The sequence below is a fragment of the Salvelinus sp. IW2-2015 genome, linkage group LG8 (assembly GCF_002910315.2).
Source record: "Salvelinus sp. IW2-2015 linkage group LG8, ASM291031v2, whole genome shotgun sequence".
NCBI lineage: Eukaryota > Metazoa > Chordata > Actinopteri > Salmoniformes > Salmonidae > Salvelinus > Salvelinus sp. IW2-2015.
The window spans coordinates 39,455,486-39,474,352 of record NC_036848.1 but is presented as its reverse complement, the minus strand read 5'-3'; the positions used below and the strand labels follow the sequence as shown (position 1 = coordinate 39,474,352).

Here is an 18,867-nt window from a genome sequence, read left to right as displayed (position 1 = left end):
TCCAAGAGCTTCCGGCGACAGTTCCCAATCCAGAGCTTCCGGCGAAAGTTCCCAGTCCAGAGCTTCCGGCGACAGTTCCCAGTCCAAAGCTTCCGGCGACAGTTCCCAGTCCAGAGCTTCCAGCGACGTTTCACAGTCCGACCTCACCGGTCCACAGTCCGGAACCTCCAACACGGTCCACAGTCGGAACCTCCAAAGACGTCACAGTCCGGAACCTCCTGAGACGGTCCACAGTCCGGAACCTCTGGACGTCCACGTCGTACATCCAGCGACATCTGCTTTCAGAGCCTCAGCTCGGAGCCACCGGCGAACGATCTACGTCCGGGTCCCCGGCGACAACCCACGGTCCGGAGTCCCGATGACGATCTACGGTCCGGAGTCCCCGGCCGACAAACACGGGCCGGAGTCCCCGATGACAGATCTACGGTCCGGAGTCCCCAGCGACGATCTACGGTCCGGAGTCCCCAGCGACGATCTACGGTCCGGAGTCCCCAGCGACGAACCACGTTCCGGTTCCTCCGGCGACGATCCACGGTCCGGTTCCTCCGATGACGTATCCACGAGCGGAGTGGGAAATTCGCCCCGCACCGGAGCCGCCCCCGACGGTAGATGCCCACCCGGACCCTCCCCTATTGAGTCAGGTTTTGCCGTCGGTGTCCGCACCTTTGGGGGGAGGTACTGTCACGCCCTGACTATAGAGAGCTTTTATTCTCTATGTTGGTTAGGTTGGGGTGTGATTAAGGGTGGGTTATCTAGGGGAATTATATGTCTATGTTGGCCTGGTATGGTTCCCAATCAGAGGCAGCTGTTTATCGTTGTCTCTGATTGGGGATCATATTTAGGTAGCTATTTCCATATTGTGCTTTGTGGAATCTTGTCTATGTGTAGTTGCCTGTGTGCACTTTTTTGAGCTTCACGTTTCGTTTGTTCGCTTTATTGTTTTTTTTCCCTTTGAGTTTTCTATTCCAAATAAAAGGATGGAAACATACCACGCTGCATCTTGGTCCAATCCTTATGACGATCGTGGAAGTTGGAATAGTAACCGAAACGTTGCAAGATCGAATCCACAAGCTGACAAGGTAAAAATCTGTCGTTCTGCCCCTGAACTAGGCAGTTAACCCATTGTTCCAAGGCCGTCATTGAAAACAAGAATTTGTTCTTAACTGACTTGCCTAGTTAAATAAAAGTAAGAAAAAAGTCCTGCTCTTTGAAAGCAACAGCTTTAGCTTGGTGCGAATGTTGCCTGTAATCCATGGCTTCTGGTTGGGGTAATATCTATGGAACTCAGGATATATAAAACAAAGGAAGGAAGGAATACTTTCTAAGGAAAGTATAGCATCATAAACTGATTGGCAAATAAACGTACCGGCTAGAAAGTTAGCATTAGCATTATACAATTCTCTATATACATAAAAGGCACTTACTTTAGAGTCCGGTAAGCACAACAAAGGAAATCGAATAAGGACTTGGGCCGCCCCATGCCACTACAAACACTGATATAAAACTAGCTGCTTATATAGGTGAGGAAAGGAGAGGAATGGTGATTATCAGAGTGAGTTCAGGTGTGGTGAGTTTGCCGGAGAGCCGGCGTGTCCAAAGGGTGATTAGGGAATTGGTGAGATGGCATGATCCTTCAGAACAGTAACAGGACTGATAATACATTGGATATTACATGGTTATTACACAAGAGGCCCAGAGGTGTGTTTGTGCCTCATTCTGAACACACTTACCCATAGTACAACCTGCTCCCAATACCCAGCTATTGTGTGTGTTCATAGCCGTGAAACACTAAGAGACTGCTGAGACGAGCAAGCAAGCACATGTGTGTGTGTGTTTGTAATGTTACATTAAAGAGTATTTTGTGCCTTAGGGAGGGTGATAAAGAGGAGAGTACATAACGGGATGTCTGACGTCTGTAAGACACGAGAGAGTGTGTGTGTGTATGGCTGGCCCTAATGCGTCTGTACTACTTTGAGAGCAGTGTAGTTTCACATTGGCCATTTGAGCTTCACTAGTGTGGCAGGCATAGCGACACACACACACACACACACACACACACACACACACACACACACACACACACACACACACACACACCTTGCTACCTCCTATTACCGCCCTGTATATAGAGCCGTGCTACTCCCCATCACCCCTCTGTGCTTGAAGACTCACACTTGATCAGTCCCTATGAGAGACTGGTTTTTATATATTTAACTGGAGTGCTTCCCTTAGGGCTGGAGGGGGGGGGGGGGGCTACAAATCCCTCCCTGCTAAAATCTGTCATTTATAAGAATAACAAGCTGTCTGTCTTTTTTGGAGCCTGGAGATGGAGATGGAGATGGGAGGTTATCAGCCAATATGACGATACTAAGAAAGAGAGGGAAGGTAAATGTGGGTGAAAAATAAGTGTTGCAGAGAGAGAGAAAGAGACAAAGAGAAAGATGGACAGAATAGAGAGGGAAAGAGCTATTGCGTGATAGAGGACATGAGAGGTGAGTGTCGTGAGAAAATGCTTATCCCAAGGTAATTTCCTGTTTGATAACTAGTTCATTTTGTCCTTTTCTTCTGTGGCCTCTCTTAACAATCCATTTCTTACGTTAACCAACGTTCTACGTGTTTTAATGTTGTCTTTGGACTGAGAGAGGTTCATAAACATACACAAAAGTATCATAAGCTGCTCTACACTTAAATGAAAATGAAGCTTTTGGGCCAAACTTAAGCATTTGCACCAGGTGCAAAGTTTACACCAGTAGACACAAGTTTTCTAAGTGAATTAAATATTGAAGGCAGACCAAAAGGCTAAATAAAGGTTAAGAGGAAGTATAATAAGCTTTGTTTTTGGGGGTTTTATCCCCTATTGAAAAAGCTGGTGCAAACTTTACACCCAGAGCAAAATGCTTCGTAAATCTGACTCCTTGGTCAGTGAGCAGGCGGCATTACTTTTCCCAAAGCATCTCTTTCTTTTCCCAAAGCATCTCTTTCTTTTCCCAAAGCATCTCTTTCTTTTCCCAAAGCATCTCTTTCTTTTATCAAAGCATCTCTTTCTGTTATCAACGCATCTCTTTCTTTTCCCAAAGCATCTCTTTCTTTTATCAAAGCATCTCTTTCTTTTATCAAAAGCATCTCTTCTTTATCAAAGCATCTCTTTCTTTTCCCAAAGCATCTCTTTATTTATTCAAAGCATTCTCTTTCTTTCCCAAAGCATCTCTTCTTTTCCCAAAGCATCTCTTCTTTTATCAAAGCATCTCTTTCTTTTATCAAAGCATCTCTTTCTTTTCCCAAAGCATCTCTTTCTTTTTCCAACGCATCTCTTTCTTTTCCCAAAGCATCTCTTTCTTTATCAACGCATCTCTTTCTTTTATCAAAGCATCTCTTCTTTTATCAAAGCATCTCTTTCTTTTCCCCAAAGCATCTCTTTCTTTTCCCAAAGCATCTCTTTCTTTTATCAAAGCATCTCTTTCTTTTATCAAAGCATCTCTTTCTTTTCCCAAAGCATCTCTTTCTTTTATCAACGCATCTCTTTCTTTTATCAAAGCATCTCTTTCTTTTATCAAAGCATCTCTTTCTTTTATCAAAGCATCTTTCTTTCAAAGCATTCTTCTTCCCAAAGCATCTCTTTTTTCCCCAAAGCATCCTCTTCTTTTCCCAAAGCATCTTCTTTCTTTTCCAAAGCATCTCTTTCTTTTATCAACGCATCTCTTTTCTTTTATCAAAGCATCTCTTTCTTTTATCAAAGCATCTCTTCTTTATCAACACTCTTTCTTTTATCAAAGCATCTCTTTCTTTCCCAAAGCATCTCTTTCTTTTATCAAAGCATCTCTTTCTTTTCCCAAAGCATCTCTTTCTTTTCCCAAAGCATCTCTTTCTTTTTATCAAAGCATCTTTTTTTTATCAAAGCATCTCTTTCTTTTTCCCAAAGCATCTCTTTCTTTTCCCAAAGCATCTCTTTCTTTTCCCAAAGCATCTCTTTCTTTTATCAAAGCATCTCTTTCTTTTATCAAAGCATCTCTTTCTTTTCCCAAAGCATCTCTTTCTTTTCCCAAAGCATCTTCTTCTTTCCCAAAGCATCTCTTTCTTTATCAACACTCTTTTCTTTATCAAAGCATCTCTTTCTTTTATCAAAGCATCTCTTTCTTTTATCAAAGCATCTCTTTCTTTTCCCAAAGCATCTCTTTCTTTTCCAAAGCATCTCTTTCTTTTATCAAAGCATCTCTTTCTTTTATCAAAGCATCTCTTTCTTTTCCCAAAGCATCTCTTTCTTTCCCAAACGCATCTCTTTCTTTTATCAAAGCATCTCTTCTTATCAAAGCATCTCTTTCTTTATCAAAGCATCTCTTTCTTTTATCAAAGCATGTCTCTTTTTTATCAAAGCATCTCTTTCTTTTCCCAAAGCATCTCTTTCTTTTCCCAAAGCATCTCTTTCTTTTCCCAAAGCATCTCTTTCTTTATTATCAAAGCATCTCTTTCTTTTATCAACGCATCTCTTTCTTTTATCAAAGCATCTCTTTCTTTTATCAAAGCTCTCTTTCTCTTTATCAAAGCATCTCTTTCTTTTATCAACGCATCTCTTTCTTTTATCAAAGCATCTCTTTCTTTTATCAAAGCATCTCTTTCCCTCCCCACTGGAAAAGCCAATACTGTTTAGCACCATAATGTGCTATAATGTCCCACTCAACTAAGTGAGAAACAGAAAGGGATGACCCTTAACAGTCAATTGAGAGGACAGAGGTTATTCAAACCACAGCATTTTAACAACATCACCTTCAGAGCCAGACCTTTTAAATTCGCCTGACAACTGTGCCAATCCCACACTCTGAGACAGAGTGAGATTAGAGCAGTGACAGAACTATAAACCAGAAGCACTGGTGTGTCAAACTGAAATCCTTTAGAAAGAAGAAAGGAGGGAAAAGAGGAGTAAAAAGAGGGATTGGTGAGCCTAGCGGAGTCTACAGTTCTCACCGTAAATAATACATCACCGACGGCCCAAATCCTCAAGGCTGGAGGAGCGCTGTGCCGTGTGTGTGCGTGTAATCCACTAAACTGCATTTGCGCAGATGATCCAAGTCCAATCTCTAGTGCTACAGCCAAGGCCTCCATCAACACACAGTAATACAGATCCTTGATGTGTGTATGTGTTTGTGTGTGTGTTTTGAGTGGGGATCACAGAAAAGACTGTGGCTGGTCTGAGGTTTTTTGGGGATTGAGTGTGAGCAGACCAGTGTGTGTGATGTGTGTACGCATTTGTGTGTGTGTGATGTGTGTGTTCTCTCTAACCTAGGTCTATGGATGCACAGTCAGCTGGAGGGGTGAGGGAAAAGGTAGGGGGCCTCTTGGTTCAAACACTCCCCACCACCCCTGTCTCTCACACACCCCTCTCTGTCTCTCGCTCTCTCTCTCTCTCTCTGTCTCTCGCTCTCTCTCTCTCTCACACACATCCGGAGTTGCGCTCCGCTCTGAATTCCTCGAATAAGTCATAGTGTGTTTGAGTGCAGGGTTATAAGTGCCCCCTGGATCCTCATCCTGTAACTACACTAATGAGTCAGCTAGGTTTTACGCAGCACTGAAACTGCAGTGTTTGGTCTGGCTGCTTTAGTGATGCAAGAGAAGAGAAGGGGCTGTTTGGTCAAGTTTTTCCACCAAGCAAAAGTACAGTGAGAGAATTTGTTGCGTGTGTGTGTGCCTGTGCAGTGGTGGAAAACTGTCATACTTGAGTAAAAATAAAGATACCTTAATAGAAAATGACTCAAGTAAATGTAAAAGTCACCCAGTAAAATTCTACTTGAGTAAAAGTCTAAAAGTATTTGGTTTAAAATATACTTAAGTATCAAAAAATTTATATTTTCAAATTCCCTATATTAAGCAAACCAGATGGTACCATTTTCTGGTTTTTCTAATTTACAGAAAGCCAGGGGCACACTCCAACACTCAGACGTCATTTACAAACAAAGCATGTCGGTTTAGTGAGTCTGTCAGATCAGAGGCAGTAGAGATGACTAGGGATGTTCTCTTGATAACTGTGTGAATTGGACTATTTTTCTGACCTGCTAAGCATTCAAAATGTAACGAGTACTTTTGAGTGTAAAGGAAAATGTATGGAGTAAAAAGTACAATATTTTCTTAAGGAATGTGGTGGAGTAAAAGTAAAAGTAGTCAAAAATATAAATAATAAAGTAAAGTACACGTACCCCAAAAAACGACTTAAGTAGTACTTTAAAGTATTTTTACTTAAGTGCTTTACACCACTGTGCGTGTGTGCTGAGTAGCTGTGCTTACCACTGCGGCTACGTAGCATCCTAGCTGAGATGTAGTTGGTTTCGATAGGGGGGTTGGTGATTGTGCTGTCCACTGAGCTAACCTCTCCTCTGGGCTGCTTCAGAAGCTCTGTCAGGGTCCTGTGAATGGACAGACACACATATTACAGTTAGACTTTAGAATGACTCTCTACATGTGTGGTGATTGAGTAGGAACTGTGAGTGGGGATTGTACCAGCTGATCCCATGGTTATAGGCATTCGACCCAAGTCCTAACCCTAAACTCCTGGGCAAATAACTCCCCATAGCTGGCCACTGTGTGTGACTGTAGGCTTAGTCAAAGCCAAAAATAAGAACAGCAGCACTGCAGGGGAACATGGAAGAAAGTGATAGGAGCCAGAGAATTGGGCTGAGTGTGTGATAATATAATCTGGAGAGAGAGAGAGAGAGAGAGAGAGAGGGAGAGAGAGAGAGGTGGGGGAGAGAGACAGAGACAGAGAGAGTGACACTGAAAATGGGCCATTTTAATTGAGTGTAATTTTATCAGGCACACAGTGTCACACTCATAAATACCCTAAAACACACTGTCACGTCATTGAGCTGTGTGTAAGGGAACACACTGCTGTACTGAAAGACATCATCTCTCTTTCTCTGTGTGTTTGTGTCCCACGGAACCAGACCTCAGGAAGGGTGGGGAGCCAGGGCTCTCCTCTTCTCCTGGGAGGACTTTCCTGAATAGATTGACCTTCCCCTGGGCTGTGGTTATCTGTACAGTACATTATGTGCCAGGAATGTGTATAAATGCGGGAAGGGTACTACGGTGAATTTGCCCTCCCTAGCTGGACAGAGCAGAACTCCATAGGGGTGAGCTGAGGGAGAGGTGACAATGTGACATATATCAAATGGGAGAGATTAATAGAATGAACAACTCTCTTGCTCTACAAACTCTGTTTCTATACAAAACAGACTTTGCAGAAACCTGCACGCACACATGCGCACATACAAAAACTCCCAAACCCCTTTTTCTAATGACAAACAGAATAAACTAATCCACCTCCCCAGCAATCTCAGGGGGGAAATCTCATCACTTTAGACAAACATGTTTTCTCTCTTTGAGTTTACTGAATTTACAGAGTTGACATTGATCAATTATTCACACACTGGTGCCTCTGTTCTGCTCAGTGTATCGCTCCGCTGCCGAATAGTGCTCCTCCACCCTGCACATCAGGGACTGCGACCACACGGTAAGAGAACCAGCCAGAGGGGAACTCCTGTGTTAGAGCTGCCAAAAAGTGAGCCCCGGCCCATTGGAACTGCTGAGTGGGACAGTGTGTAGGTGTGATATGTGTGTGGGACAGCCAAATTCTTAGGGAGTGCTGTGGTGGCATGCTGAGAGGGAAGCAATGTTGATGTCAGACATGATAGCTGGCTGTTTTCAGATGGAAAAAATGTCTCGTCTACAGGGACTCCTTCCCAGTGGTGGAAAAAGTACCCAATTGTCATACTTGAGTAAAAGTAAAGTCACCCAGTAAAAAACGACTTGAGTAAAAGTCTAAAAGTATTTGGTTTTAAATATACTTAAGTATCAAAAGTAAATATGATTGCTAAAATATACTTAAGTATTGAAAGTAAAAGTAAAAGTATAAATCATTTAAAATTCCCTATATTAAGCAAACCAGACGGCACCATTTTCCTTTTTTAATTTACGGATAGCCAGGGGCATGTTCCAACACTCAGACATCATTTACAAACAAAGCATTTGTGTTTAATTTTTCCTTTCCTACTATTCAAAATGTAACAAGTACTTTGGGTGTAAGAGAAAATGTATGGAGTAAAAAGTACATTATTTTATTTTGGAATGTATTGAAGTAAAAGTAAAACTTGTCAAAAATATAAATAGTAAAGTAAAGTACAGATACCCCAAAAAGTACCAATCGCTGATGACTTTGTTTTGTACAACACCACTCGTGCCCCTCGTCACGACAAATGACTTCAACGATGGCAGTCTCAGCCTAAAGTGTGTAGTGAAAGACAGAGCAGCAGAAGAATTGAGTGTATTCTAGGCTAGTAKACTGGTGAATCGCCTGGGGGACTTTGCAGAGGTGTAGAGCTTCAAGAGGGTTCTGTGTACAGTGGATAAAAATAGGGGCTTGGTTGTAAGTTTTTGGTTTCGGTAAGATTGTGCTCAAATTATGTAACTACTGGGCTAATAAAGGTATTATTTTTAATTAAAACATTTCTCTCTTTCAAGCCACCTAAATCTCAAAATATTCCATTCTCTCTTTCTCTCTCACCCTCTCTAATGTCACTCTCTTTTACTTTATTTCTCTTTCTAAACCTACATTATTGTCGTTCCCTCGCTACCTCATGTTGTCTCTTACTCACTAGACTGAGACTGCCTAGGGCTTGGTTCTCTCTTCTTTAGGCTCGCTACTAAACAACTTGCTGATTAAGGCTTTTAATCTGCAAAAAAACTGCTTTTATCTCTGGGCATTTAGGGCATTTATAGAGGCTAAATTGAACTTCCATTTCAGGCTCTATCTATGTGGAAGTTTTATCCTAAATGTACACTAATCAAATCAAATTAAAGTTTATGTGTCACGTGCGCCGAATACAACAGGTGTAGGTAGACCTTACAGTGAAATGTTTACTTACAGGCTCTAACCAACAGTGCAAAAAAGGTATTAGGTATGTAAAGAAATAAAAACAACAGTAAAAAAGACAGTGAAAAATAACAGTAGTGAGGCTATATACAGTAGCGAGGCTATAACAGTAGCGAGGCTATATACAGTAGCGAGACTATAACAGTAGCGAGGCTATATACAGGCACCGGTTAGTCGGGCTGATTGAGGTAGTATGTACATGTAGATATGGTTAAAGTGACTATGCATATATGATAAACAGAGAGTAGCAGTAGCGTAAAAGAGGGGTTGGCGGGTGGTGGGTGGCGGGACACAATGCAGATAGCCCGGTTAGCCAATGTGCGGGGGCACTGGTTGGCCGGGCCAATTGAGGTAGTACGTACATGAATGTAAAGTTAAAGTGACTATGCATATATGATAAACAGAGAGTAGCAGCAGCGTATAAGAGGGGTTGGGGGGGCACACAATGCAAATAGTCCGGGTAGCCATTTGATTATCTGTTCAGGAGTCTTATGGCTTGGGGGTAAAAACTGTTGAGAAGCATTTTTGTCCTATCCTTGGCACTCCGGCACCGCTTGCCATGCGGTAGTAGAGAGAACAGTCTATGACTGGGGTGGCTCGGGTCTTTGACAATTTTTAGGGCTTTCCTCTGACACCGCCTGGTGTAGAGGTCCTGGATGGCAGGCAGCTTAGCCCCAGTGATGTACGGGGACGTACGCACTACCCTCTGTAGTGGCCGAGCAATTGCCGTACCAGGCAGTGATGCAACCAGTCAGGATGCTCTCGATGTTGCAGCTGTAGAACCTTTTGAGGACCTCAGTACCCATGTCAAATCTTTTTAGTTTATTGAGGGGGAATAGGCTTTGTCGTGCCCTCTTCACGACTGTCTTGGTGGGCTTGGACCATGTAAGTTTGTTGGTGATGTGGACACCAAGGAACTTGAAGCTCTCAACCTGCTCCACTACAGCCCCTTCGATGAGAATGGGGGCATGCTCGGTCATCCTTTTCCTACTAGCCTAATGTGTGTTTGATGTAAATTAGGATGAAATTATAATTAAATGACTACGGTAAGGTAGATGCTGGCCATCAGTACGGGATAAAAAAAACAGTTAATAAATTGAAACAGGGGATGTGAATCATTACTGCCCACTCATTTGGGACTCAGCCTGCAATGCGTTTGTCTATTAAATCAAAACAATACAGTATCTTTAAGATCATGGAGGTGAGAAACAAAACATAGGGTATAATCCTCCATTCCACTTGAATCCCAGTAACTTCATGATAACATCACAAGAGTCATTCAGTTATTAAAGACATGGCCGTCTTGCTGTCAATGAGAAACAATAGAATTATGTCTTTCTCCTCGAGCGCAGGGAAGGTCACAGCATTGAGCATCACCGAGGACACGTAGCCCAGCCTACATACAGTACAGTCTCTGTATGCGTGCCAAATGGCACCCTATCCCCTATATAGTGCATTGCTTTTGATCATACCCCGTGGTCAAAAGTAGTGCTCTATATAGGGAATAGAGTGCCATTTGGGACGTAGCCTCTGTATCTATAGCCTCTTATATCTGACTTCCTGCGTCAGAGCTTTCGTGATATCATCGCTAATCCTTTGTAGTGAAAGCGCATCATATCGAATTACAAGGAGAGTCTCCTAATGTTGTGTAACAATCAATTATCCCTCCTCCCATATCAGGAAGGAAGATGGCTAATTAGCAACATTCAGTCCTACTCTTCGTCATTCACCACCACAGCTTCCAGCCCAGCACAGTCCCCACTCTAATGATAAGGGAATCTAGCCCTGTAAAGTAATGTACTAGCATATCATAAATAGGACTGGTGGAGTTATGTCACACATGCAGCTAACAAAAATATATGGAAATGTCTGCTCTATCCAAAATTACAACCAACTAACTGCAGCATTAAAGCAAAAATGGAAGAGGCAAGTAGAAGGGGGAGAAAGTAAAGAACTTGTCTGTCGGCCCTGCATTAAAGACCAAAATTGGTAACATTTTTTTATTTTTATTCAATGATTATAAAAAATTATTGCAACTAATAGAATGTTATATATATATGGGAGACACCACCATTTCGCTGTGAAGAGCCAGAATCATTAGATCATTTGTTTTGGTACTGTCCATATGGGTTGTTTCTTGTTTTTAGTCACAGGTTCAGGAATGGCTGAAGAATTGAAACATTTACCTGGAGCTACCTCTGCAAATAGCACTACTGGGTGATTTGAAAAGCAATAATATTGATCAATAATATAATAATATTCTTAGCAAAAATGTTTATCTTTAATTTACAATCTGTAGAAACTATGAGAATAGAAAGGTTAACATCTTTTGTGAAACATCACAGCACAGTTGAAAAATATATGGCAAATAGAAATCAAAACTGGATGGTGTTCAGAGATAGATGGAAGGGGTTAAAAACAAGATAACTAATTAACTAAATATACTGTGTGTCACGTTCTGACCTTAATTCCTTTGTTTTGTCTTTTATTTTAGTATGGTCAGGGCGTGAGTTGGGTGGGTTGTCTATGTTAGTTTTTCTATGATTTTCTATTTCTGTGTTTGGCCTGATATGGTTCTCAATCAGAGGCAGCTGTCAATCGTTGTCCCTGATTGGGAACCATATTTAGGTAGCCTGTTTTCTGTTGGGTTTTGTGGGTGGTTATTTTCAGTCTTTGTGTGTCTGCACCAGACAGAACTGTTTCGTTTTTTTCTTTGTTGTTTTGTATTTGAAGTGTTCAGTTTTGGATTATTATTAAATAAGATGAACACTAACCACGCTGCGCTTTGGTCCTCTCCTTCCACCGACGACAACCGTTACACTGTGTCCGTAAAATGTACATAGATTCAGAATTTTTGTGAAACTGCACAGTTGGATAGTCTTCAGAGATAAAAAATACAATAATTAACAAAGTATAGCCACGGGAAGTAGGGGTGCTGAGGGTGCTGCAGTACCTCTGATGAATCACAATAATGTTGTTTTTTTATAATTACCCCCCCAAAAAGTACTAATGTAATTTCTCATTTTATTAACTCTGTGTGCAGTTTCAAAAGCATAGATGTCCTTTCTCCTTGACTTCATGAACCATATTCTCAATGAAAATATCTGGAAACTCTAAGTTTCAGCACTATTATCATAGACTTCAATGGAGCACTTTGGGTTTACCCTGGCCTGGATTTGGAATCGGTGTGAATAATGTCATGTGAATTGTTGAAATTGGCGTGCTTGTGATGGTGATGAGCACAGAGTAACGAGAGAACAATGGACAGGAAGGAGACTACAGCAAACAAATTAGGCCTTGATGAGTTGTGAAGGGGTGTGTATGTGTTCTCGCGTTTGTATGTTTATGAATGTGTCACCTCAGCTGACCTTTTCCCAAAACAATGCTTAACCTCTCTTTCTGCGTCAGCCCCAATGCTTTGTGATGTCACTCTCACTCTGCCTCTCTCTCCCTTTCGCTCTGTACATCGCAGCCTTTCTCCCTTTCTCTTTCCCTCTCCATATTTCTCCCTCTCTCCCTTTCCCCATCTTTCTCTCTTACCCTCCCTTCATCTCTTTCTCCCTTTATCTCCCTTTTCCTTTTTCTTTCCCACTAGCGCTCTCTTAATTTCCCCCTCTCCATCCCTCTATCAACAATGCAGTTAAATCTCACTCAGAATGCCCTGTCAGTTTGGATTATCGTTACAGTGCTCACATACACCTAGTGGCACTCTACGGCCATATGGGAACATGTACACCCATTCAGAGAAACCTTGGGAACACCAATAACCAATTACAAATCGACCCCTATCCATCATTTCTATAGTCTTCATTTAAAAATAATAGATTGGTTTTAGCATTTGTAATATCATATTGGGCACGCTGCCCAATGCTACTGCCTAATGGTACGCAGATCTAAACAAGTGCTCAGAAGGTAGAAGCTAGGGTTCCATATGGAATTGATAATTAAAAACATTCAGTGGCATTCAGAAACACACAGGATTCCAGGAAATACTGTTTAAACCTGTATATTATCTATCCAATCTTTTCAGATCCAAACAAGTGCTGAGGTGTTAGAGGTTAAAAATCGATTTGGAATTGGGCATAAAACATGCAGTGGCATCCAGGCAGAACCACACGGGAAACGGCTTTAAAACTCACAAGCACACTAACCTGTCTTCTATGGACAGCCAAACACAGGATACATGGTCACTATATGCTATAACTAGCGGCAGGTCTGGGCACAGATGATTCATTAATACTACCTCAACACTTTCTCTCTTTCTTGCCTCACAACAGAGTCCCCTGATGTTGGTTTCCCTGACAGCGTGGTATCTAGCTTGCCTTACATCCAATTCTGCTCCATGTTGTGATATTCAGAAAAAAATGGTAACATGAGAATTCAACCCCTTGGAGCTGAGTCAATGAGCAGTGACCCTCATGTGTGTCTGTCCAGGGGTGAGAGGGAGAGCCCGAGGAGGAGGTCAGGGGAAGGTAAATGTCACTAAGTATCCATCACAGCTGGACTAGGATGAATGGATGGAGAGGGGTGTATAAAATCAGAGAGCACTCATAGCAAACCTAAACCAACTCTGAAGGAAAGCTGAATGATAGAGGGATAGGATAGAGGAAGAAGGAGGCCTGTCTGTCTGTCTGCATCTTCCTTTGGGTTGTGTCGTGGAAATTCATACCGAGAGAGGCTTTATCATTTCTTCAAACAATCGTCTTTATTTAATATTGATTAATTATTGCAATATTGAGACTAGTCAACACAACACTCTTGACTGTTGGGCCGAGCAGCCTAACTGATAATGAAAAAACAGGTAGCCTAGTGGTTAGAGTGTTGGGCCAGTAACCGAAAGGTAAACATCTGTCGTTCTGCCCCTGAACAAGGCAGTTAACCCACTGTTCCTAGGCCGTCATTGTAAATAAGAATGTGTTCTTAACTGACTTGCCTAGTTAAATAAAGGATAAATATATGTTTTTTAAAATATAGGAGACCTAAAAATGCTTAGTCAGGGCTAGTTCCACCCCTCCCATGCGGATCGGGGGGCATCATAAACCACCTTGGTTCATCTCCTGGTTATCCGTACGGATGTTGTTTTACCCCCAATCCGGCTTAGTTTCCCAGATGACAGGAAGATGAGACAATGAGGGATTGTTCAAAACTCTTCCAGGGTCACACACCACATCTTGTCTATGGAATGCCAGCTTTAGGTTTTTATAACCAAGTCATTGTCAGCTTAAGGTATCTCAAGGAAAACCCATTTACTTGACCATACGCCCAGACTAACTGCAGGAAGCTAGAGTGGAAACCATCCCTTTACAGAAACACAGCATTAATAGAACAGAAATGTCAAGTATATAATCGTTAACTATTAATATCAAACAAATCAGGTAAATATATGGTTCTAGGCTTAAAACAAAGAAGACACCTGTACTATGTCAGATATTACACTGTATATACTGTACATCACGGAAGACTGGAATATTACAAAGACGTTTGACATAGAAACACTGGAGTTTCGACAGGTTTTTTGAAACAATGCTTATTAATTATAAAATTATGAAAAAGATTTGTAACATTCCACCCATGAGGCCACTAGATGGCAATTTGGTAATTTGACTGCAGGAAAGGGGTGTTTTACGATTTCATCTTTTTTTAGTCTTTTTTTTTTTACAACAAAATACTGAAAGTCACATTGAAACTCAGCAGCAAAGGAAAGGCGACATAAAAGGTGTAGCTCATCAAAGAAGAATGTAGAGTGGGAATTGGGAAAGCAATTACATTTGTTGAGGTTTATTTTCGGACATTTCTATTGTTTATTTGCCTTATTGAAGGACATAGCAGTATAACAAGGGTCAAGCCCTTTTAGAAGCCATCTTAGTCCCAGGTTATATAACATGATATCTAAAGGGCCAATGGCTTGCCGTGTGTCCCTCTCACACCAACATGCGCGGGCGCGCGCACAGGCACATGCATGCACACACACACACACTTAGATCAGATCAATGGACCACCACACCAGGCCTCTCTCTTCCCCATGTTAATTCTCACCCATGGTGGTGTAAAGTGGATACTGTTAGCCATGCTATCATGCCTGGGGCCCGTGTCCTCTGAATGTTGTGATCTGAACCATGCACTACCACAACCTAAACGTCAGTATCATCATTCTTGTTGTTAATTGAACTATAAATCACTATACAGTATGTCAGGCATGATGCCTTTTAGGATGAATGTCATTGTTGTTTGTTTTAAGTCCCTTCCAGTTGATATCTTCCATTAGATTCGACATGCATCACCTGGGGGCGGGTAGAGTGGCACATTCTGTCCTTTGGGAATCAAGAATTGGAGCAGTGTGTGATGGACCGTACACTGCTAACTGCTGTGAGGTTTTAGAGGGGGATTGAGAGGAGTAATGAACTAACACCTGCCCTGGTAGAAGCTGACTACCAGATGTGAGAGACAGACACCCCATGCTGGTCTAATAAGGGCCCTATAGAGCAGCACTGCAGTGTGCCTGTTGCCGAAAGAGGGAGACAGAAAGGAAGAGAGAGAGAGCGAGAGAGAGAGATGGACAAAATGGTCTGTGTAGAAATGAGTTGGCCTCTAAAGCTACACAGCTAGACCAGCCAGGAGTAATAACGACGAGTAGCGACAGTATTCCAGTAATCTGAGAGAAGTTTATTTAATCTGTGCGAGTCTAATCTGGCCAGGGCAGTTAATCTGTTAAGAAGTGTTAATCAGCCGAGGAGTGTATATAGTCGGGGAGCGTTCTATTTTTGAGAGGTGTTAACCTCTGAAAAACATTAAATCCTGGGAATATTTATCCAAACTGAAGATGTAGACGGCCTCGTACGAGAGCAACTGTTCACTCCCTGCGGGATAACTACTGCATATACGTGGATTTCAGAGAGAAATAAAAACATTACTTTGGGCTTTTTATTTATTTATTAAATGTATTTTAAAAACTTTTTTATGACAGGGGGATCATTGAGGTCATTAGAAGATTTCCATATCTCAATATTGGCTAGGTGGAGTTATATGAAACCATGGCGGAGTTATTAACTATTGGCTAATATAGACATTACTGTAAAAGAGGCAACATAAGTCAGCAGTCGAAGGCAGCGATAGAGGGGAAGTGGAGGAGAGAGGGAAAAGGACAAAGGGAGAGAAAGTGTGAAAGGGAGAGAAAGCGTGAAAGGGAGAGAAATGGGGGGGAAAACAACACAAAGAAAGGGAGTTTGAAAGAGAGAGAGAGAGAGGGAGAGGGAGAGGGAGAGGGAGAGGGAGAGGGAGAGAGAGAGAGAAAGAGGGAGAGGGAGAGGGAGAGAGAGAGAGAAAGATTCTGATGGGGCGAAATCTCTTCTCCCCTGCAGCCCTGCCTCCGTTGATTACCTCAAAAACCCAAGGGCTGCCGGAAGAGAGGAGAGAAAGGTGTAATACAAAAGAAAGCGAGATAAGGAGGAGGAAAGACAACAGGAAAACTGATTAAAGGAGGGAGAGTTGACACCATGTAGCACAGCAGTGTTTCAGTAATGATGTCCATGAGGTTCTGCTCCAACACTGAACCAGATATTTAACCTGACTGACGCTGGCTAAAACGCTGTACAGTGAGATGAAGCCTGAATGAGAAGTCATGTGATGTACATACTGTAGCTATTGGGGAATATGATACATTATTTGGAATACTTGAAACTTCCCCTCAATGTTTTGTTTTGATAAGTATATGCGTAATTTTTGGCTTGTACTGTAAACAGATTTTGCTTGATATCTATAGATTACTATACTGTACCTCTGGCCATATTGTGATCTCCTTCCTCTCTTTGTCTCTTTTCCTTTGTGCCTTTCTTCTCCTCGCTCTCTCTCTCTCCCTCTCACTTTCTGGAGCAGGTCATATTCCCTAAAGATTGTTGGTAAACACAACATCACCCTGCAGTTACCTTCAATATTCAACATGAATGTAATTACAATACTGGCTAAAGTGATCAGGTAGCTTCCTGAACAAGTTTGTGAAATTTTGACGCACACACACACACACACACACACACACACACACACACACACACACACACACACACACACACACACACACACACACACACACACACACACACACACACACACACACACACACACACACACACACACACACACACACACACACACACACACACACACACACACACACACACACACACACACACACACTCTCCCTCACCTGGAGTTGCTGAGGTCGTTCTGCGCCCCTGCCGATCCCCTGCTCTTCTCCAGGCCCAGCTTGGTGAAGATGCCCACCAGCACCATGATGGCCACCACTCCACAGATGATGTATACAATCATATGGGTGCGGTCTCTCTCCTGGTTGCCATGGCCCTCGGTCACCGTGGTGATGGGCTTGCCCGTGTTGGCCCAGATGGGTGTGTCATAGTTTGAGCAGATGCTCTGGTCGAGCCGCTGCCCTCTGAATTGGCAGCAGAAGCGGTAGAAGCAGGTGCCACAGCAGTACAGGAAAACACCCATATTGCAGTTGAAAGGTGGGTCCCACTGGCCCATCACATCGTAGTAACCTTGGCAACGGGTGCCTTTGGTAGGGATGGCATCCTCATCATCCGCGATGTCGCCGCTGGGCGTCGACACGCCACTGAACTCTGTGGTTACTAGCGTGGTGACGGGCTCCGTCATGGTGGGGATCATCGGAGCTGTCTGATTGGCTGTCTGGGTTTGGACAGTGTCCGGGTCAGTGGTGGTGGAGCTGGTGAGGTCCTGGGCCAGGCTGGGCCCCGTCAGGATGAAGGATAGGATGAGGAGGAGGCAGGACAGGGGGCAAGCTGCCATGGTACACCCCATCCTCAGTGCCAAGCTGAGGCTTTAGAACAGTCCTCTWTGGTGGGTCAGACCAGAGGTCAAAGTCTCAGAGCAGGGCTTGTAGTCAGAGACAGAACAACAAGTTTGGGGAGAAACAACAAAGAAAAATCTAATAGTCCAAAAATCTAAAGTATGTGGTTCCTGTCTCTCAAACAAACGAATACTAACTGACGTTCCATAGTTTTTCAACATAATTGAAAGGTTCACCCACAGTTCAATCACTCACATATGCGATTTATGAATAATGGGAACAGACAGAGAGTGTTTGTAGATTTTACATTTTTGTTTTGGTACAAGCATGCCGGTTACTCAGAACAGTGCAAAATAGCTAAAATATCTGATGCTCTGGACTAAAATCCTCTGAACCATCGTAGTAGGTTTGTCTTACCTTTGTCTTTTGAAATTGCCTTTAGAGAAAGCAGCAGTTTCAATATACCAGGGTATATTCCATGAACAATTAACCACAAACTTTACTCATAATTTTTCTTTATAGGGTAAAGGAGTTTGTATTTTTCCTTATGTTTTTTCCATTCCCCAAGTAGTTTTGTAGCAGCTTTGTCCACCACAGGCGACCTCTCCTCTCGTTAAAGCAGTGTTTCCCTGTTCCTCCTCCTAGCTCAGTGTTTGAGGGTGGCTTGGAGGTCCAGACCAGACCAGTCCACTTGTGGTTGCAATCCCACAGAGCACCGCGCTGCGCTTGCTGACAATCCTCCCTGTGTGCGCGCGTGTGTGTGTGTGTGCGCGAGTGGGTGTGTGTGAGAGTGTGTGTGTGAGAGTGTGTGTGTGCTGTTGAATGCGACTCGCTCTGAGCTCTGTGAAAACGTAACAGTTCAGGAGCCAAATTCAATCCCCTCTGCTCAACACAATGAACAGAAGCGAGAGGAGAGAGAGAGAGGAAAGCAAGACAGTGGGGATAAGACGAGAGAAGAGAGAGAGAGGAGAGAGAGAAGAGAGAGAGAGAGAGAGAGAGAGAGAGAGAGAGAGAGAGGAGAGAGAGAGAGAGAGAGAGAGAGAGCGAGAGAGAGGAGAGAGAGAGATGAGAGAGAGAGCAGAGAGAGAGAGAGAGAGAGAGAGAGAGCAGAGAGAGAGAGAGAGAGAGAGAGAGA

At 42.8% G+C, this 18,867-nt stretch overlaps 1 protein-coding gene across 1 annotated transcript in view; it reads right to left on the bottom strand.

Moving 5' to 3' along the window:
• The window catches only part of shisa8b (shisa family member 8b), a 43,542-nt gene extending 25,743 nt beyond the window's left edge, over positions 1 to 17,799 (bottom strand). The window contains exons 1-3 of the mRNA XM_070444918.1: positions 17,115 to 17,799; positions 16,689 to 16,796; positions 6,274 to 6,392 (exon numbers count right to left, since the gene is read on the bottom strand). Of these exons, the coding sequence (XP_070301019.1) occupies positions 6,274 to 6,392; positions 16,689 to 16,796; positions 17,115 to 17,743 (856 nt within the window). The 5' untranslated portion in view covers positions 17,744 to 17,799. The remainder of the gene's footprint in view (positions 1 to 6,273; positions 6,393 to 16,688; positions 16,797 to 17,114) is intronic.
• Between the last annotated feature and the right edge of the window lie 1,068 nt (positions 17,800 to 18,867).